General features: G+C 36.5%; 2 protein-coding genes and 1 pseudogene across 7 annotated transcripts; 1 reads left to right on the forward strand and 2 right to left on the reverse strand.

Annotated features, from left to right (window-relative positions):
• The first annotated feature begins 2,689 nt into the window (after window positions 1-2,689).
• Window positions 2,690-6,983, forward strand: LOC125196332. Of its 4 annotated transcripts, none has more exons than XM_048094811.1 (9): window positions 2,690-3,065; window positions 4,052-4,181; window positions 4,473-4,631; window positions 4,744-4,849; window positions 4,992-5,174; window positions 5,442-5,607; window positions 5,715-6,031; window positions 6,138-6,227; window positions 6,573-6,983. In XM_048094811.1, the coding sequence occupies exons 2-9, from the start codon at window positions 4,167-4,169 to the stop codon at window positions 6,641-6,643; spliced, it is 1,107 nt and encodes a 368-aa protein (XP_047950768.1). In that variant the 5' UTR covers window positions 2,690-3,065; window positions 4,052-4,166; the 3' UTR covers window positions 6,644-6,983. The 4 variants fall into 4 exon arrangements, with proteins under 4 accessions (XP_047950768.1, XP_047950769.1, XP_047950767.1 ...); XM_048094812.1 differs by having other exon boundaries at window positions 2,690-2,985; XM_048094810.1 differs by having other exon boundaries at window positions 2,690-2,911.
• A 10-nt stretch (window positions 6,984-6,993) lies between these two features.
• LOC125196331 (long chain acyl-CoA synthetase 4-like) lies at window positions 6,994-11,396 on the reverse strand. Of its 3 annotated transcripts, none has more exons than XM_048094809.1 (18): window positions 11,219-11,388; window positions 10,413-10,745; window positions 10,161-10,224; window positions 9,974-10,063; window positions 9,737-9,842; window positions 9,495-9,571; window positions 9,373-9,412; window positions 9,202-9,296; window positions 8,951-9,118; window positions 8,760-8,870; window positions 8,570-8,657; window positions 8,418-8,484; window positions 8,246-8,321; window positions 8,050-8,167; window positions 7,722-7,967; window positions 7,479-7,618; window positions 7,229-7,411; window positions 6,994-7,149 (listed from the first exon to the last, which is right to left on the reverse strand). In XM_048094809.1, the coding sequence occupies exons 2-18, from the start codon at window positions 10,565-10,567 to the stop codon at window positions 6,994-6,996; spliced, it is 1,980 nt and encodes a 659-aa protein (XP_047950766.1). In that variant the 5' UTR covers window positions 10,568-10,745; window positions 11,219-11,388. The 3 variants fall into 3 exon arrangements, 2 of the variants coding, with proteins under 2 accessions (XP_047950766.1, XP_047950765.1); XM_048094808.1 differs by having other exon boundaries at window positions 11,199-11,388; XR_007171881.1 differs by having other exon boundaries at window positions 7,009-7,149; window positions 7,541-7,618; window positions 11,199-11,396.
• A 972-nt stretch (window positions 11,397-12,368) lies between these two features.
• Window positions 12,369-16,773, reverse strand: LOC125196334 (annotated as a pseudogene).
• Between the last annotated feature and the right edge of the window lie 176 nt (window positions 16,774-16,949).

Below are 16,949 nucleotides of genomic sequence, written 5' to 3' on the forward strand. Positions count from 1 at the left end.
ATTGGAGGCGGCCAGCGCGAAATCGGCGAGCCGATCGGCGTGGGCTGGCCGATCGCTTCGGCGCTGGCCGATGCGCTGGCCGCCATTGTGGCCGCCATTGTGGCGGCTGACTGGCTCAGCGCCGAATTTTATTTTATTTTTAATTCTTTTTTTTAATTCTTTTTTTAAAAAAAATTAATTCTTTTAATTTTTGAAAAACTATATAAACGCGATTTTCTCTATCTCTAAATTTATGTACAAGAGCAACATCCAATGCGAGACCCCGTTCACCTAGCGGCAAACTAACACAAATTCAAGGCATACTAACATTTTTTTAATGTATTTTTTTAATAAATTAGTGAGGAGTAGAGTGGGGTGGTGGCTCGTGTGTGGAAGCTCGGATTTTTTTTATTATGTAATTTTTTTGATTTTTAGTCAATGTACTTTTTTTAATGGAATGGATTAATTTTCCCGTATATGTGTCGTAAATTTAATTCCGTATTTTAATCGTAATTTTAATTCCGTAAATGTAGTATATTTTGAATTATTTTTATTGCGGCTATAGCCTATGGCTGGCCTAAATCCGATGTGGCAGGTGGATTTTTTTGTGTTGTTGACGTGGCAGGGGAGAGAATGGCTGGCCTATTGCTGGCCTATTGCTGACCTAAGCACCATTGCTGATGCTCTTAACTTAATAAAAAAATTTTAATTTTAAAAAAGAGATTATATAGTGATAAAGAATATAGCAGTACAGTATTTTATTAACTGAAGATTAATGTTTTCTCATTTCATTTTTGCTGGCCAAACCCAATCAGAAATGCCAATTTGGGCCAATAGCATATAGGCTTTCAACAAGTAAATGTTTTTATATACTCAAAAAAAAATTACGGTATAGTTATTTGAGAACAATTTTCAATATTTTTACTTTTTTAAACACAATAAATATTGTCTATTATTAGAGAAAGTGGTCCATCCTGCTGCATGTCACAACTTAGGATCTCTTACTCAAAATATCAATTTGATGGGTAATGAGATATAGGAAGTGGGACCACACCCAAATAATATTACAAAATGCATTTTACTTATATTAACAAGAATATTATAAAATGCCAAGAATATCATTGGCAAAACAAACAAACAAAAAACAATTTGGGATTTTGTATTTACAAAACTGAAATAATTATTAACTTTATGAAAATAAAAATAAAAAAATTAATTAATAAACAAATAAATTTGTTGAAATATAGGAACCAAATTAGTTGCAAATAAAGATTAGAAAGAGCTGGTGGTTTCCAAATAAATTTTGTATTTATATGGCCCACATCTAGTATTCTTCGCCCACAGCTTTTCTTTTCCTCTTCTTTTGTTCAAATCTAATAAAACAAGAGAAAAAAGTGACAAAAAAGTTTTGGACATTTATTTTTCTTTCCCTTTTTTAACACACAAACAACTTTCCATCAACAATAAGTGATTCACCTAAATTTGAGTTACTTTATTCCAACAACTTTGTATATTTCGATTTGGTGTGTTTATGTGAAATGCATGCGCGAATCATTTCATAATTTTTATCAGTACTAAAATTTAATGATTCATAATTAATTGTTAGAACTTAGAAGTGCAATAGCTTGTGTATTGCTCAGAAATTACTTCAACAACAAAATAAGTTCTACTACTACTACTATAGTACTTCTCATTACAAAATGATCACTTCGTTACAAGACTAAAGTGTATGTTGTTGAATAAACAGAGAGATAAATGTACTTGAATATATTAACTTGGTGACAAAATAAATACTCTTAAATGTGAAAAAATAAAATATCTAGTTGACATAAACTAATAAGCAAAAAGTTAACATTTTAAATGAGATGGATGAATACCAAAATTTATTGATACGTAGACGAAATCGAATTTATTAGAAAAATGCAATGATTTGCCACTTAAATAAGTACACATAGCAATCAAAAATCATTCATGGATTATGCTTTCTTTTTGCAGTAAAAGAAGTTCAGTCAAGTGTTGCCATTTACGAATACTAGTATCAGATTTCATTTTTCACTGTTTTCGTTTTTAATTAATTTAAATAACTCTAAAATAAGTTCTCAATCCATAATCCATTCCACGATAATTCGGTCGTATTTCTTTTTTTGGATCGTCTTAAAATTATTGAGTTGTTTCTTTTTAAAAAATTATTTTCTGTTGTAAATTTCTCTTTCTTTCTCTCTCTTATTTTATTACTCATTTTTTACTTTTTGCTCTATATACTTAATCTCTAAAAGTAGTATATTATTCCCTCCGTCCCACAATAATTGTCAACAAGACTTTCATTATGGACACGAGTTTTAAAAAATGTAAAGTAAAATTGATTGGAATAGTTAGTGGAATGTGAGATTCATTTTTTTATATTGATTTTATAATAAAATATGAGTGAAATGAGTTAGTGGAACATGAGATCTACTTACTATTTACTGTAAAAATGAAATGTGACAATTATTATGGGATGTAATAAAATAAAAAGAGTAATAATTTTTATAGAACAGAGGAAATACTAATTTCTTAATATTTTGTATCAAGAGAAATGCTACAATTAGAATAGAAAGGTTGAGGTTAAAAATTTTAGAGGACTTACTCCATTTAGAATAGAAAGGATGACGAGGACTTGACTATATTCCAATTTACTATAGGTTCCAAAGGAAAATTAATTTCAGACAAAATAAACTACAGATTTTTTTCCCCTCTCACAAATTTTCTTCCTGCCTTCTTGGTTATCAATGGTCTCTCTCTTCATTTCAGAACAACAACGGAATCACTATAAGAAACCACTCTCAAGAATGCAACTTTTTTACTTATCTCCTTAAATAATCAATTCAACTTCTCTGCAAGAATGCAACTTTCTTGAAATTTTAGCTTTTGATTTTGAATTGTAAACTTATCGGTGAGTCTGTGACCTCCTTGCTCATCATCTATAGCCTTCTTGGTTTAGCTATTGGGATTTTTTTTATTGTCCGGGTAAAATCTCTTGTTTTTCTCACCTGGGCTTTCTTAATTTGTCGAAATAATCATAAACAAGTCCAAAGTTTCTTCAAAAGGTATTTCACTTCTATTATAGTAAGTACTACTGTATTTTCTATGACTCGGTGATGACACACGCCTCTTAGATTCTGTGGATCTTTTGTAAGAGTTGATTTATTGTGCATATGAAAAAGCTAGTTAATTTTATGTATTTTCATTCACAAACACCATTGTTTTATAATCGAATTTGAAAATATTATTTTGCTCCATTTTTTGCTATGGAAGAATAACCTAATTCAGTTGCTTATTTTTGCTGGTTGAATTATTGGAGTTATGGCCTTTTCATTTTGAAGTTCGAATCTTGGTTTAAAATGTGTCGAATCTTTGTTGAGTTTGGCCAAAAGTAATAAACTGAGGCCAATGCATATTCTTTTTAGGATGAGAATATTTGAACTTTAGGAAGTGGCCTGGAAGTTTTGATGTAGAAGTTTCTGTTTAACTAGGTAGTGCTTTCAGCAGTGATTTAGCTCTTCGCATACATAGTTCATTTGCTTTTTTCCTTCCTCAGGTTCGTGTTTGGTTCTAATTTGTGTGGTTGAAGGAAGTCATGTTGTTTTGATATTGGGATTTTAGATGCAAGGCACTAGTTTATTTCTTTTGTATACTACATTGGATAAACATCTTGTGCACTTTGTATGCTATAGTTGTTCGAAATTAAGCATTATGGAACAACTCTACTAAGAGAATGAAGGCCAAGAGTGTTTTCTATTATTGACGAGAATTTCCGACTTTCTTGTTGAAGATGTCATTAGTGAGGTTTTTATACTATAGAAGTTGTACACGTTGGCACTGTATCCCAAACTCAATACATACTAGTGGATTGCTTGAATGTACTTGTCTTACCTTAGCATGTTGGCATTTTCATATTATCCCGAACTGTGTTTTGATCAAGTAAGTCTTAAAAGAATCTGTGCTGACCAAGATGTGGTAATAATGCATTTCTTTATCGGCTGCATGTGACAACAATGTAAAAGCTATGTAACACTTGATTTTTCTGTTTCAGGTAGAGGCGTGCTCAGCTTTCATTGTTCCTTTATTTAGTAGTTCAGAGTGGAGAATTACCACCATAAGACAATACAGCTTCATGGAGAACTGCTCCCGGCTAGCTTGTTGTTAAAATGAAGAACGTGCAGGTTGAACTCCTAGATTTGAATAGTTTTTTTCTGCTTTCTGAAGGATGTATAAGTAGTACGTTATTACTGTTCGAGTTTCAGATTATTACGTCGTGTAATGCTTGTTACGTGTTGTCTAGGTTTTCACTTTTTACATTTCAGATATTTTTGTTCCAAATTATGCATGATCTTCCACAAGATGGCGCCTACTTGATTTTATACTGTTTATATTCAGATTATGACTGAATCTGATTTTTCTCTTTTTGTCATCTCTCAATAAAAAAAATGATGAAATCCTCGAACATTTCTCAGGATCAACAGAAATTACAGGACATAAAGCCTAATATTATTTCACATGATTCCCGAACTGAGCCACCAACTAATGCCACCGAGGCAGCTATACCAGACTCAGGTTCCGTCTCGGCATCAAGTAATGACAACAGAAAAGTATCCCGTGGGGATATCGAACTTGTAAGGCTATAATATTTCTCCTATTCTTTTTTCCGTCTCCCCCACCTCTCTGAGGGCTTTAACAATTAATATCAAGCTGCATATTGATTTTAAATGTTTTATTTTGCTGTAGGTTCAGAATTTGATAGAGCGATGTCTACAGCTGTATATGAATAAAGATGAGGTTGTAAAGACCCTTGTCAACCGTGCTAAAATTGATCCCGCTTTCACAACATTAGGTAGGTATTTCTACATTATTAAGGCTACTTTCCACTGTTACTACTGTATTTATTAAATGTATCGTTGATGAGACATTAAACCATTGTTATAATGCTTAACTTTATTTGCTTGTTTACCTGTAACTTTTTTCTCTGTCGACAGTGTGGCAGAAGTTAGAGGAAGAAAATGCCGACTTCTTCCGGGCCTACTACATAAGGCTTAAGTTGAAGAAACAAATTATCTTATTTAACAACTTGCTAGAGCATCAGTATCATCTAATGAAATATCCCATGCCTTCAAAGGTTCCGTTAGCTCCCATGCAGAACGGGATTCATCCAATGCCTGGTAAACCTTATCTTCCTATTCAAAGCATCAAAGCCTCAATCTTGTGTCAGTTTTCGCTTAACATGTGAAGTTTTATGTTAAAGTTAAGCTGTTGTGTTTTGCCTGTACCAGCAATTATGGTTTTTAGTGCATTTCTAATTTTGTGCTTTGCTGTATGTTCAATATACGAACAACTAATCGGAACAATGGTCTCTGTGTATTATACACACATCTCTATTCCTTTATTATATCGTCATCATTATTCAGCGTCGCTTCTTTGCAGTGCAGCCAACAACCTACCAATGGGATACCCCGTTATACAGCATCCCCCTGTTCCAGCTAATGGTCAACCTCATATTGATCCTATGGGCTATTCGACATCTAGCTGTCACATTGTCAATGGCGTTCCTGCCCCAGGAAATTTTCATCCTATGCGAATGAATTCTGGAAACGAGTGAGTCCTTGTTCCCAACTTCATTTTTTTGTTTGGCGTTTCAAATATAGGAATAGTTCTGAAGTGTTTCCTTAAGTTGACTTCTTGTGCTCGTCCTTTCTTTGCAGTATGGTGATCGGCACAAATACAGCCGATGTATCCCCCATGATGCCACCAAACAATGCAATGTCGTCCATTTCGGATATACCCGTAAGCCCAACCTCAGTGGCATCGAGCGGCCATTTCCCATTTAGTGCATCGGACATGGGGGTCGACGCTTCCGCACTTGACACAGCTTTTACATCTGATGTTGCAAGTTCAGTAGGACTACAGCTTCCTCCGGATAATGGGGTTGGAAACTCTAGAGATTCCCTCAGATCCTTGGCTCAGATTCCGTGGAATTTTAGCCTTTCAGACCTAACAGCAGATTTATCGAACTTGGGAGGTAATTTCTGTTTAGATTGAAATCTGATTCTTCAATACAAAACTTTTGTGATCCTGATTTTTCATATTTAATGTGATTCTTGTTTCTAAAAAATAATATAAAGCAGATTTAGGAGCGCTCGGAAACTATCCCGGTTCTCCATTTTTGCCTTCTGATTCTGATATTCTGCTTGATTCTCCAGAACAAGAGGATATAGGTGAGAACCAAAATTACCCTTTTCTCGACTACCTTTTGCTGATCGAAAATTTTGGTGTTGGAAGACATAGAAGTGTGACTTGATGATGCTTATTGTGATAAACCTTAATGATCTTGAAAACTTATAAAATCATAGACAATAACTTTTTTTCGTGTTTCCAACTGCATGATCTTACCTTTCTCGTTGTTTCTTTTGTCACCATTCACAAGCTGCAACTTATTCAAATTTCCAACATAGAAAGTCTATATTTAGGCACATTCCTAGTCTTGCAGACATTTGGTTTTGCTAAATGTTTGCTCGAAACTTTTACCACCATTTCCTTACTCGTGTCCACCTTTGTTTCAGCAGAGGAGTTCTTTGTCGATTCTGATTCTGTGCCAGGGCAATGCCTGCCAGCAGATGAGGAGAAGTCGTAGCCAGGGGAGCTAAGGCGAGGCAGTTTGATTCAAGTTTCGAAACTTAGTCTAGGTTGAGGTGGTGCACAATAAAGCATTAAAGAAACAACATAAGTAGCTTTATCTATATTAGGATACAGTGTTGAGGGCCTAGTTTATAACAACGTTTAGACACCACCAGAGGTATCAGATAGCCTTAGCCGCTCATGTTGTAGAAGCAGTTATTTTGGTTCCCTACCATTTTGTCGTTGTCGTTACTATTGTTGTCGTATGAGGATTTTTGCACCGTGATAACAGTCATATAAACCAAGTTTTTATCACAGTATGTTGTTTAATCAACCATAAGAAATGGTTGTGAATCTCTCTCCCTCTCATTTGGTGCTATTGTACATATCTTCAATGGACTTCTGATAATACTTGAGAAAGTTGTTCCTCTTCTTCTTGAAAGTGGGAGTTATAAGATCACGTTCCATGTCAAATGGCACAGGGTCTAGATATACACCTTTGATGAACTCAAATCCCTTCAACTGCAAACAAAGAGAAAAACAAAATCTTCATCCACAAAACAAATCTTAATATATTAACCAGTGATGGATGGAAACAAACCTTGTTATCTTTCCCAATCTTTGTTAGCTCTCCTAGAATGTAGGCTCTAGCTCTTGCATCTCTGCATATGGTGCCAACGTCCCCATCAACCTCGTTCTCTTCAGCCCAATGCTTAAGGGAATCAAGGTTGGGGTTGACAACACCAACAAGGAATGACTCGTAGCTGCTGCCATAGATCCATACCTGCCAACAAAAACACATCAGAATGATCTGATCATGCAAAACCATAGCGGTGTAGCAGGAAGCTCACCGAGTCTATGGCGAAGGCGAGGGAGTAGATGCCTTCCAAGTTCTCGACTGACACGTACTCACCCTGTGAGAGCTTGAATATGTTCTTCTTCCTGTCAATGATCTTCATGCTCCCATCTGGCTGCCACTCACCAATATCCCCTGTGGCATATAGGCGTTGGCTTATTGGTACTAAAACAACAAGGCGCTGTTGCAAGAATCTTGAAAGCTGTAAACCTATGGTGTGATGATTCTGTCTACCTACCTGTGTGGAACCACTCATCAGTCATGACCTCTTTGGTGAGATCCTCGCGTTTGTAGTAGCCCGAGAACAAGCGTTTCCCTCTGATGCATATCTCTCCACGTGGTGTTGAAGAAAGCGCGTTGTATTCCATATCAGGAACAGATTCTAGGCATACGTCTACAACTGGGAGGGGAGGGCCAACTGTGGCAACCATGCTTAGCTCGTCTGGCCTTGCAACAAACGATCCTGCACATGTTTCTGTCAAACCTGCGTCACATCACAACAGTTCTGTTACAAGTCTTGAAAACATTCTTCCTTTTTTTTTTTCAAATAATAATGTCCAATTTACCATATCCTTGCAAGACATGAGAACAGGTAGCAACGCGTAGATATGTCTCCACACTGGGAGAAAGAGGTGCTGCTCCAGATAGGATAAGGCGCAGTTTTCCTCCTAGGCCTTCTTTGACCTGCAGATTAGGAAGTAGTGAGGTTTGTAGAATCTGAAGGCAACTAACAAGCTTCACATCGTTGTACATTTCTATCACCTTCTTGAACACAAGTTTGTCGATTTTTGGAGCTGCCTCAGCATGCTTGTACCCTTTCCTCATATGATGTAGCTTGCTGCATTTTAATGAAATGCAGGGTTACATGTGTGAACTATACAAGTCTTGCTCAAATTATTTTAGTGGATGAGTGGAGCGAACGTTGAATACTTACTAGGCATATGCCGCGTTGAAGATTGTCTGTCTGATTATACCAGCAGAAGAAATCTTCTCCACCAAACCTATTAAATCATTGTAAAAAAAGACCTATTAAATCATTGTAACTGAGCCCCTATTTCAAGATTTTTAGGACATGATTTTTTATACCTGCGTAGATCTTGTCTAAGACGCGCGGAACAGCACATAGGACCGTTGGTCTGAGCTCTTGAATGTCATCTAGAAGCTTCTTGATATCCTGGTGAAACCACTCACTAACATCAGATTTTGAATCAGTTCAACAGTTCATGTATGCTGCTGCATAGAGTCTAGTTTAACTTTTCTATTTTCCAAAACTTACCTTGTGCCAGAATCCAATCGATGCACCCTTTGAGATGAAGAGTTCTTCGATAACACGGTCAAATATATGAGCCAGTGGGAGATAGGAAATGTACACATCTGCCTCACTGAACTGTGAATGCAAGAGAAGCATGTAAAGAAACAGATGAAGAAATGATAATGTCTTATAAAATGGCATAAATGTAAACATACCTCTTCATTCATGCTCTCTAAATGGTGATTTACTCCAGAAATGATTGACAGAATGCTCTCGTTCGAGATCATCACTCCCTTTGGGTCGCCTGTTGTTCCACTAGTGTACATTATTGTGCAGATATCGGTCTTCTTCTTCATTGGGATGTCGTATTTCTTGCTCTTTCCCTGCAGAGGAGACACGTCGTATTACTATAAATCTCTTGTTTGGAAATCAAGTAAAAAGTTTATTAGGCCTAGAGGAATTGTACCAGAAGCAAAAATTCACTCCAAGAATATATATTCGAGCTAAAATTTCCAGCAACCTGCCTTTGTTCCTGAGTCACCTCTCCAAAGCTTACAATAACTGTAGGATTTTGTGAGTTTCGGGGGATGTATCGTTCAAAAACCACACACTCACTAACTATGGAAGAAAAACTTACTTTTTATGTATTTTCCAGAGCTGGGAAATGTTTTCAACAGCTGAAGTATTGATGGTTGAGAATGGTCATTGCCACAAGAAAAAGAAATAGATGTTGCAGAATTTGATGAAGTGAACCATTACCTCGGAGATTTTGTTTTCTTCTACGAAGGCAATTGAGATCTCAGCGTGGCAGATGATGTATTCCACTGCACCGGCACCTGGTATCAGAAGCAGAAGAGGTGGGAGAACCAAAATTAGTCGAAAACTCATGCTGCCTAGTCTGTAGTGATTATGAATCCATTAATGAATCGCCATATGCAGCTACTTTTCTGTGTTGATTTTGGATGATGAGAGACGAGTGAAGGAAATAGCACGGAGCTTACCCAGAGTGTCGTATAGTGGTACACAGTAGAGACCATGCGCATTGCATGCCTGCATGCTTACAACCCAACGTGTGCAGTTTGCACCGTATATGCCACATTTGTCACCCTGCATATGTTTAGAACCTTCTGTCATAATTCAGCAGAAAATTTCTAAACATGAACAAAATGAATGTTGAACCAAAAACTAGGCTAAATCAAGATATTTTATAATGTAATATACTATGTGAAAAGTTTTACTTGAGTAACACCGAAGGAACGAATGGAGGCACCGACTGCTAGGACTAAATCGTACACTTGTTTGTAAGTTAACCAGACGTATCGGCCCACCTGGAAACACTCAGAAAGACAAACATGCTTAAACAAAGTGTAACAAGTGAGATGCAACATTTTTTTTTTCAAATAGATCAAAATCTCTTTGTGATACCTTTCCATCCACCATTTCTCTTTCACCTAGCATTGGGCTATCAGGATATTTCTCCACAGATTGGCTGCAAAATTTGCGTATGTTATCAAGAAATTATTGCTAGTTTTTGGAAGACTCAACATTTGGCTTATAATGTCTGTTTTAAAATCTTGTATGTCCTTCAAAGGAAGGTTGAACATAAAATTGACAAAATTTGGCAATATTTTTCATATGAAGTCACTGTTATATTTTGTTTACTGATAAACTCCTCACCAGAAACTATCCCAGCAGCTCTCAAGGCCTCGGGGCAGCAGCCTGAATCCATCTCTGACAATCGCGTTTCTGTAAACCGGCCCAACTGATGGCTTTCCATCTTTAGCTTCCCTTGCCTTCTCAATCTCTACGATGAACTTCTTGCTTTCTGCCATTTCTCTTCCTCTAGTTTTTTTGTACACAGAAGTTGAGTATTCAAACTGCCTTATTATAGGGTGATGAACTGAAACTTTCTATGGAGCCTTTTCAAGATTCTTGGTGGCCAAAACATAAGTTTCTGTTTTTATTTGTGTCAAAGCCACCCACCCACCAATTAGCTGACTGTAGAGTTTGCTTTAAGAGGAAGGAAACAGTTAATTCATCCATGCATAGGAATAACCAATTAGGCTCACATGAAACAATTGAAAATAAGAATTAAAACTAAAATACTGCAGTCATAAATTTGATTCAGTTCCATAAAATGTTAGGTAACCTCATCAACCATTCAACCCCTTAAACATACATGTAAAACAAGAAACAAAAGCAAGTACCTACTTTTTATCCAAATTAATGTTTATTCTATCTCTACAAGATTCAAATTCTGATTACATCAATCATGTAACAATTTGTTCAACTTATTCCTTTTTTATACTAACAACTAAAGATTCGTCTTGTCCACCAAATCAAATCTGCACCTTCGCAATAAGCACTGTATTAATCCATCCAAACAAAACACAGTCAAAAGTGAAATGTTTAACACAGTAAAAAAAACAAACAAACACAAGAGGGATAAGCATGAGATCATACTTGTAGGGAAAAAGAGCCACCTTGAAACAGTTACAAATGTCGGTTCGATCTTCTTTGGTTTTGGCTAGGCCACTAAGGGGAGGCAGGTAGTTGAGACAAGGTGCTACGATCTTGTGAAGGAAGGCACGACGAGGGTGCAGAGACGAAGTATTTTGAGATGAAGGCGACTCATTTTTGGACAAGTCTAAGTTAAGAGTTAGTAAGAAGCTGCAGATGTTTGTTAAGTTGGTTAATTGAGTTTGTTTAGTGCTTATATGTTTCTTGTCCGGCTTTGTTGGTGTGCTATTTGCATGATTTTCTGTTTATGTTTTCTCACAAAATGTGTGTTTCAACACACACACAGAAAACAAAATTTGGTATTGATAAACTAATACCAAATACTAGTAAACTTAAATACTACTCTCAGACACTTGTGTTCACTACGATTAATTTTAGAAAATTTTCTTATATTTGAATTTATCTTATTTATAATTTTAAAAAACAAATCAGTGATATTGATGTTTCATACTCAAGATTTGTGTAAAGTTTACAGGGTTTATGTCTTGATTTTTTTTAGTTCACTTTGATTGATTGCAAGATTGCACAAATCGTCTCAGTTCAGCGTACTTAACTCATAATAAACACACAAAAAAGAATGCATTAAGATATTTTAATATACGCTTCAGGAGTGCGTTATATTCCTAACTATTTAAGTTGCTAACTCTGCGAACTCATCAATACAATGTATTAAAAATGTCAACACGATGATATCAAAATGTCAACACATAATATCAACACATTATATTGGAGTTCAACAAAAGTATGGGTTGACATTTTAATGTCATCGTGTTGACATTTTTAATGTACTACGTTGAGGAGTTAACAAGTTAGCAACTTAAGAAAGTTAACAATTGATCACACCCCATATGCTTCAATAATCTAATACGTACTGTATAATTTTTGTTGACAACTAAATTATAAAAAAACATGAAAATTCAAGATACTATTAAAATACTATGCTTCAATATTTTTAAGTAATTTTTGTTGGCAACTCAAACATAAACATTGATTGTGGGCGTATTGAGTTTTTTTTTCTTCCTTTTATCGGAACATGAATCCTCAATCCTCATAAAATTCTCAAATCCTAGAGTTCAGATTAAAGTGGCTCAAACTCATACAGTTAAGCTCGAGGTCAAAAGTCGAATCAGATTATTGAGTTTGCAAGTGACTGAACAATCTATTTAGTAAGTTGGATCCATGCCTATATATCACAGCAGTATAAAGAAACTGTGCACTGTACAAGCATTCCTAGTCTCTAATATCTTTTCTACGACTGTAACCTGGTATCTACCGGTTGTTTACTGCAGATTGATCGTGCTCTGGAGACGTCGGCATGAGGTGCAACAGAGGCAGTGGGTGGCTGGAAGTTTTCCCAACAAACCAGTAGAGAGCCCATTTGAGATCACAAAGGGTGCATTTGAGAGCTTTGGTCCACATCTCCGGCCTCTTGAAGCTCTGAAATACGGAGTAATTTTCGACTTTGTCATTTTCGATTCTGTAAATACATCATCAAAGTCAGAAAACCAGAGTAGATCGCTTAGTGTTGTGGCAACACATCGTCACTCTCATTGAGCTTTTAAAGTAAATTTATGAATCAACAGTTAAATGATAGTACTACCAATGAAATGCATATTGTAGATGTAAATCAACTTACTTGTATGGAAGCTTGAAACATTTCTCAGGAGCAACGTTGCTTTCCTTATCCTTTGAGTTTGCAAACTCTGCAAACTCCTTTAGACACGTTATGAATAACACCATGGCGTCGTCATAACGAGAGCTCCAGAGTATGTTCACAGGACCAAAGCTGAGACATAATTAACATTAGCTGCAAGTAAGAACATACCACTGTGCTTGATTAGATAGACATCAAAGTTCAAACAAGATATGAAGACATCCAATTAAAAATTAAGAGCAGCAGAGTGTTCGAAAATGGCAGGCTACCCCAGCAAGGTTGTAGAAAGAAAAGCATATACCTAGAGATGGTCAAATAAATGGAATGAAAGGCATGATCCATTTATTTTATAACAATGGAACAATCAGAGCTGAGGTCCAGAGAAGGTCATGGGATATCGATGCAATTGGTTTCTGACAGTGTGGATCATTATGATAGATGCAAGAATTAATCCCATTAGAATGTACCATCAGTGGTTTACTTTCCTTTGGATGTGGCTAATTAATAATACCAAATCTGGTAAACTGAATTATTTTGGGCATTGTTTTCAACTTACAGATCATACGTATTGTTGCTGCTGTCCATTATGCGAGGATAACTTCCCATTGGAAGGATTTTAATGCGATATCTGAAAGCTTGAACTAAGGAATGACAGTTGAAAAGGAAAAGCACGTTCAGTCCAATATCAGCTCTACAAAAATGACATTCAGACATGCTTGAGCAGAAAAAAGAGGATAAACCAGAAAGGTAACACTGAGGTTTGAACACAAGTTCACCGCGAGATAATTTTTAAAATTACAGATATATGCTATTATAAAAGGATACAGGAACTTTGGCCTGAAGTATTGAGCCATCGTATGAAGGAGAAGGCAAGCTTGCCCCCAAGCAGCATTTAGCTCATCCCACTCAACCTAACACGATTCCACAGGGAAGTATAAAAACGGTAGATATTCAAAGAAACAAATAACATCATCAGTTACACAATTAATATACCTGGACTTTAGGAAGTCTTCCCAGACGAAAGTTGTTGATAGTTCCAAAAGCTCCATCAAACCCAATAGGAAAGGCGTCATTAAGCACATTGATGTGCTTCAACTGCTCTAAGTGAGCTTGTGAGATTTCAATCTTTGCCAGAATAGCATCCCGCTCGTCCTACCGACCATACATTCGAAGCTAAATATATTTACATAACATTCTTCTAAGGAAAAAAAAGGGACAGATAGGAGAAATGGATCTTTTATTTTAAAGCATTTCTATCTTTTAATCTTAATGAAGCATAGCTCGTATGATGCCCGTAGGAGTGGCTCCAAGGAAGAGAATGGACAGAAAACTAAAGCTCCAGAGGGGGGACTGAAAAACCTGATGAGAGATCAACTGAAACTGGAAGTTATTGAACTCCTGCCAGTATCTGGAAAGACAGAACACAATATGAATTATCTAAGGAATTGCAAAGAAATATGAGAATAGAAATGGAAAGCAAAGAAGAATAAATGAACAAAATCAGTATATTTTTCTCAGACATCAACGTATAAACAACTCAAAGTTACAGGTCCCAGAATAAAATAATGAAGTTTATTGAGGATTACCTCTCTTCTAACTCCTTGAACCGGTTGGACTTCAACTCCAGCTCCTTTAGTTCCGCAGTTACTTCACCGCATTTTGTCTCAGTTTCTGCAATTGCTGCTTCGAGCTTCCGTTTTACTTCTTCAATCTTATAAGTTACCAAATATGGCAAAATCAATCTGTTAATTCCTCATTAGATACTAAAGGGGACACTTGTTGCTCAATGCTGATAGATCAGCATAAAGTGATTCGCGATTTCCTCTTTTGACTGAATATAGAATATCTAGAGATCATGCGCAAGCAATATGAAGCTTGATCTACATTGAATTTCCATCATGAGATTTAACACCAACAAACAACTTGAACATACTGCTAGATGAAAGACAAACCAGCAAACAAACTTAGCAATGTGCTTCATATAATTCATATATCCAAAACTACGTCGAATATAATATGAGCGTAAGATAAGCATCTTCAATTTCTCCTTAAGAAACTCTGTTTCACTAAGCACAGGTTTAGCTTCCCCTTCCAATCTTTGAAGACATGTTTCATATGATTTGATGTCCATATTCACATCTTCAACCTCCTTATCAAGTTTATCGAACAAAACACGCATGCACTCCAGACACATAGGCTGCTCAACCTGCACATAAGATTAACAGAAGATAAAGGAGTTAGAAAAATGTCAATTTGATCTTTGGCTATTTGAATCTCAGGCAATGTGGCACAATCTTTGGCAATAAACATGGATTTCACAGATTATGTGCACCTGAGTTTGTGTAGTGGCTATATCAAATGCACGATTATCATGGAGTGGAAGCCTGAATTATTAAGGGAGCTAGCGGGTCCACCCTCAGGCGCTGGCAAGTTGGTCCCACCTTCATCAGCTCCAAGCTCCGATTTATACACTGAAGCAGCTGGCGGAGGTAACACAACGAATGATTCATCTATTGCCTTCCCAGACCGAGGACGAGGAGGAATACCAGATGTCTGATCTCTTTGCTTTGGCAACACAACAAATGAGTGGTCCATCCGTGTTGAACCAGAAATACTACCCGTTCCAAGGAATGAAGAACCTTGCACACCTGCACAACACACCATAAATCTCAATGCGAAAGACTAATACTTATCAACTTGCACCTATATAAAACTCTCACTTCCACAGTTTCACTTGAAGAGGGCGTCATCTACATAATCGGCAATAATCAAACAGGGATATATAAATAATGCTAAATTCAAATACTCCCTCCGTCCCACAAAGATAGTCCTACTTTGACCTGACACGGGTTTTAAGAAATGTAATGAAAAGTGAGTTGAAAAAGTTGGTGGGATTTGGGTCCTACTTTTAAAGTATTAGTTTTATAAAATGTGAGTAAGAATAAGTTAGTGGAATATGGGGTCCACTACCAAAAATGGTAAAAAGGAAATGGGACAAACGTTGTGGGACGGACGAAAATGGAAAAATGGGACAATCTTTGTGGGACGGAGGGAGTATGAGCTAAAGCAACTACACATTATAGCTATGCATATTATTAGAAATGGGCCACTCACCCCTTAATCCATCTTTATATAGAAGAGATAGGATCATCACCAAGCCGATGTGGGACAAGATATTAGAATTTTAACACGCCCCCTCACGTAGCATATTAGAAATGAGCCACTCACCCCTTAAAATGTCTCATAAGGGGGAGGGTTATCCACACTTATATAGATTAGATTGGATCATCACCAAGTCGATGTGGGATAGAATTTAAAGAATTTAACACATATAAACACAATAATACAAATACTTTTACAAGCAATGCAGCAAACTACACACTTGTCAGTCAATCCGGCTGAAACAAAATCTCGATTACTCAAACTATAAATAACTGAAATAGCATTTCCCCCATAAATCCCGTTTATCTACCACAATTTCAACAACAATCAGCTTGAGTAATAAAGGCATATAAAAGAGGAACGGAAACTGAAACTGAAACGCGGGAATCATAAAATTGAAACCTGAGGCAAGGAATTTACCGGCATGCGAATCGACGCCGACGATGCAGAGGCTCTGGCGGCAATTCTGGCAGAGAAACCGCGGGAGATTGGGGTCGACCGCTATGATCCGTCCCTTATCGGAAGCATTGATCGAGCTTCCGTGTCTCTCCATATCAAATTCAATCCATTTCACTCGATCAATTTGATTGTGCGTCACCAGCACAATTTCTTCATTGCAAAGCAACAACTGACAAAAAATATAGTATATGAAATCTGGGTGATTGGCATATTCGTAGAGTGATTCATACCTAAATCCCATATATGTTGGATTCTTCAAATTAGAATCACTTTTAAAACATTTTAAATAGATGGAGTGAATTTTATAAAAGAAGATTATCCATAATCCACACTTTTATTCCCCATTTCATACTTGAACACACACTTTTAAAACATCATTTATTCAAATTCAATGTCAGATCACAATTCCTATAATATCA

This window comes from Salvia hispanica, chromosome 6 (genome assembly GCF_023119035.1).
Source record: "Salvia hispanica cultivar TCC Black 2014 chromosome 6, UniMelb_Shisp_WGS_1.0, whole genome shotgun sequence".
Taxonomy (NCBI): domain Eukaryota; kingdom Viridiplantae; phylum Streptophyta; class Magnoliopsida; order Lamiales; family Lamiaceae; genus Salvia; species Salvia hispanica.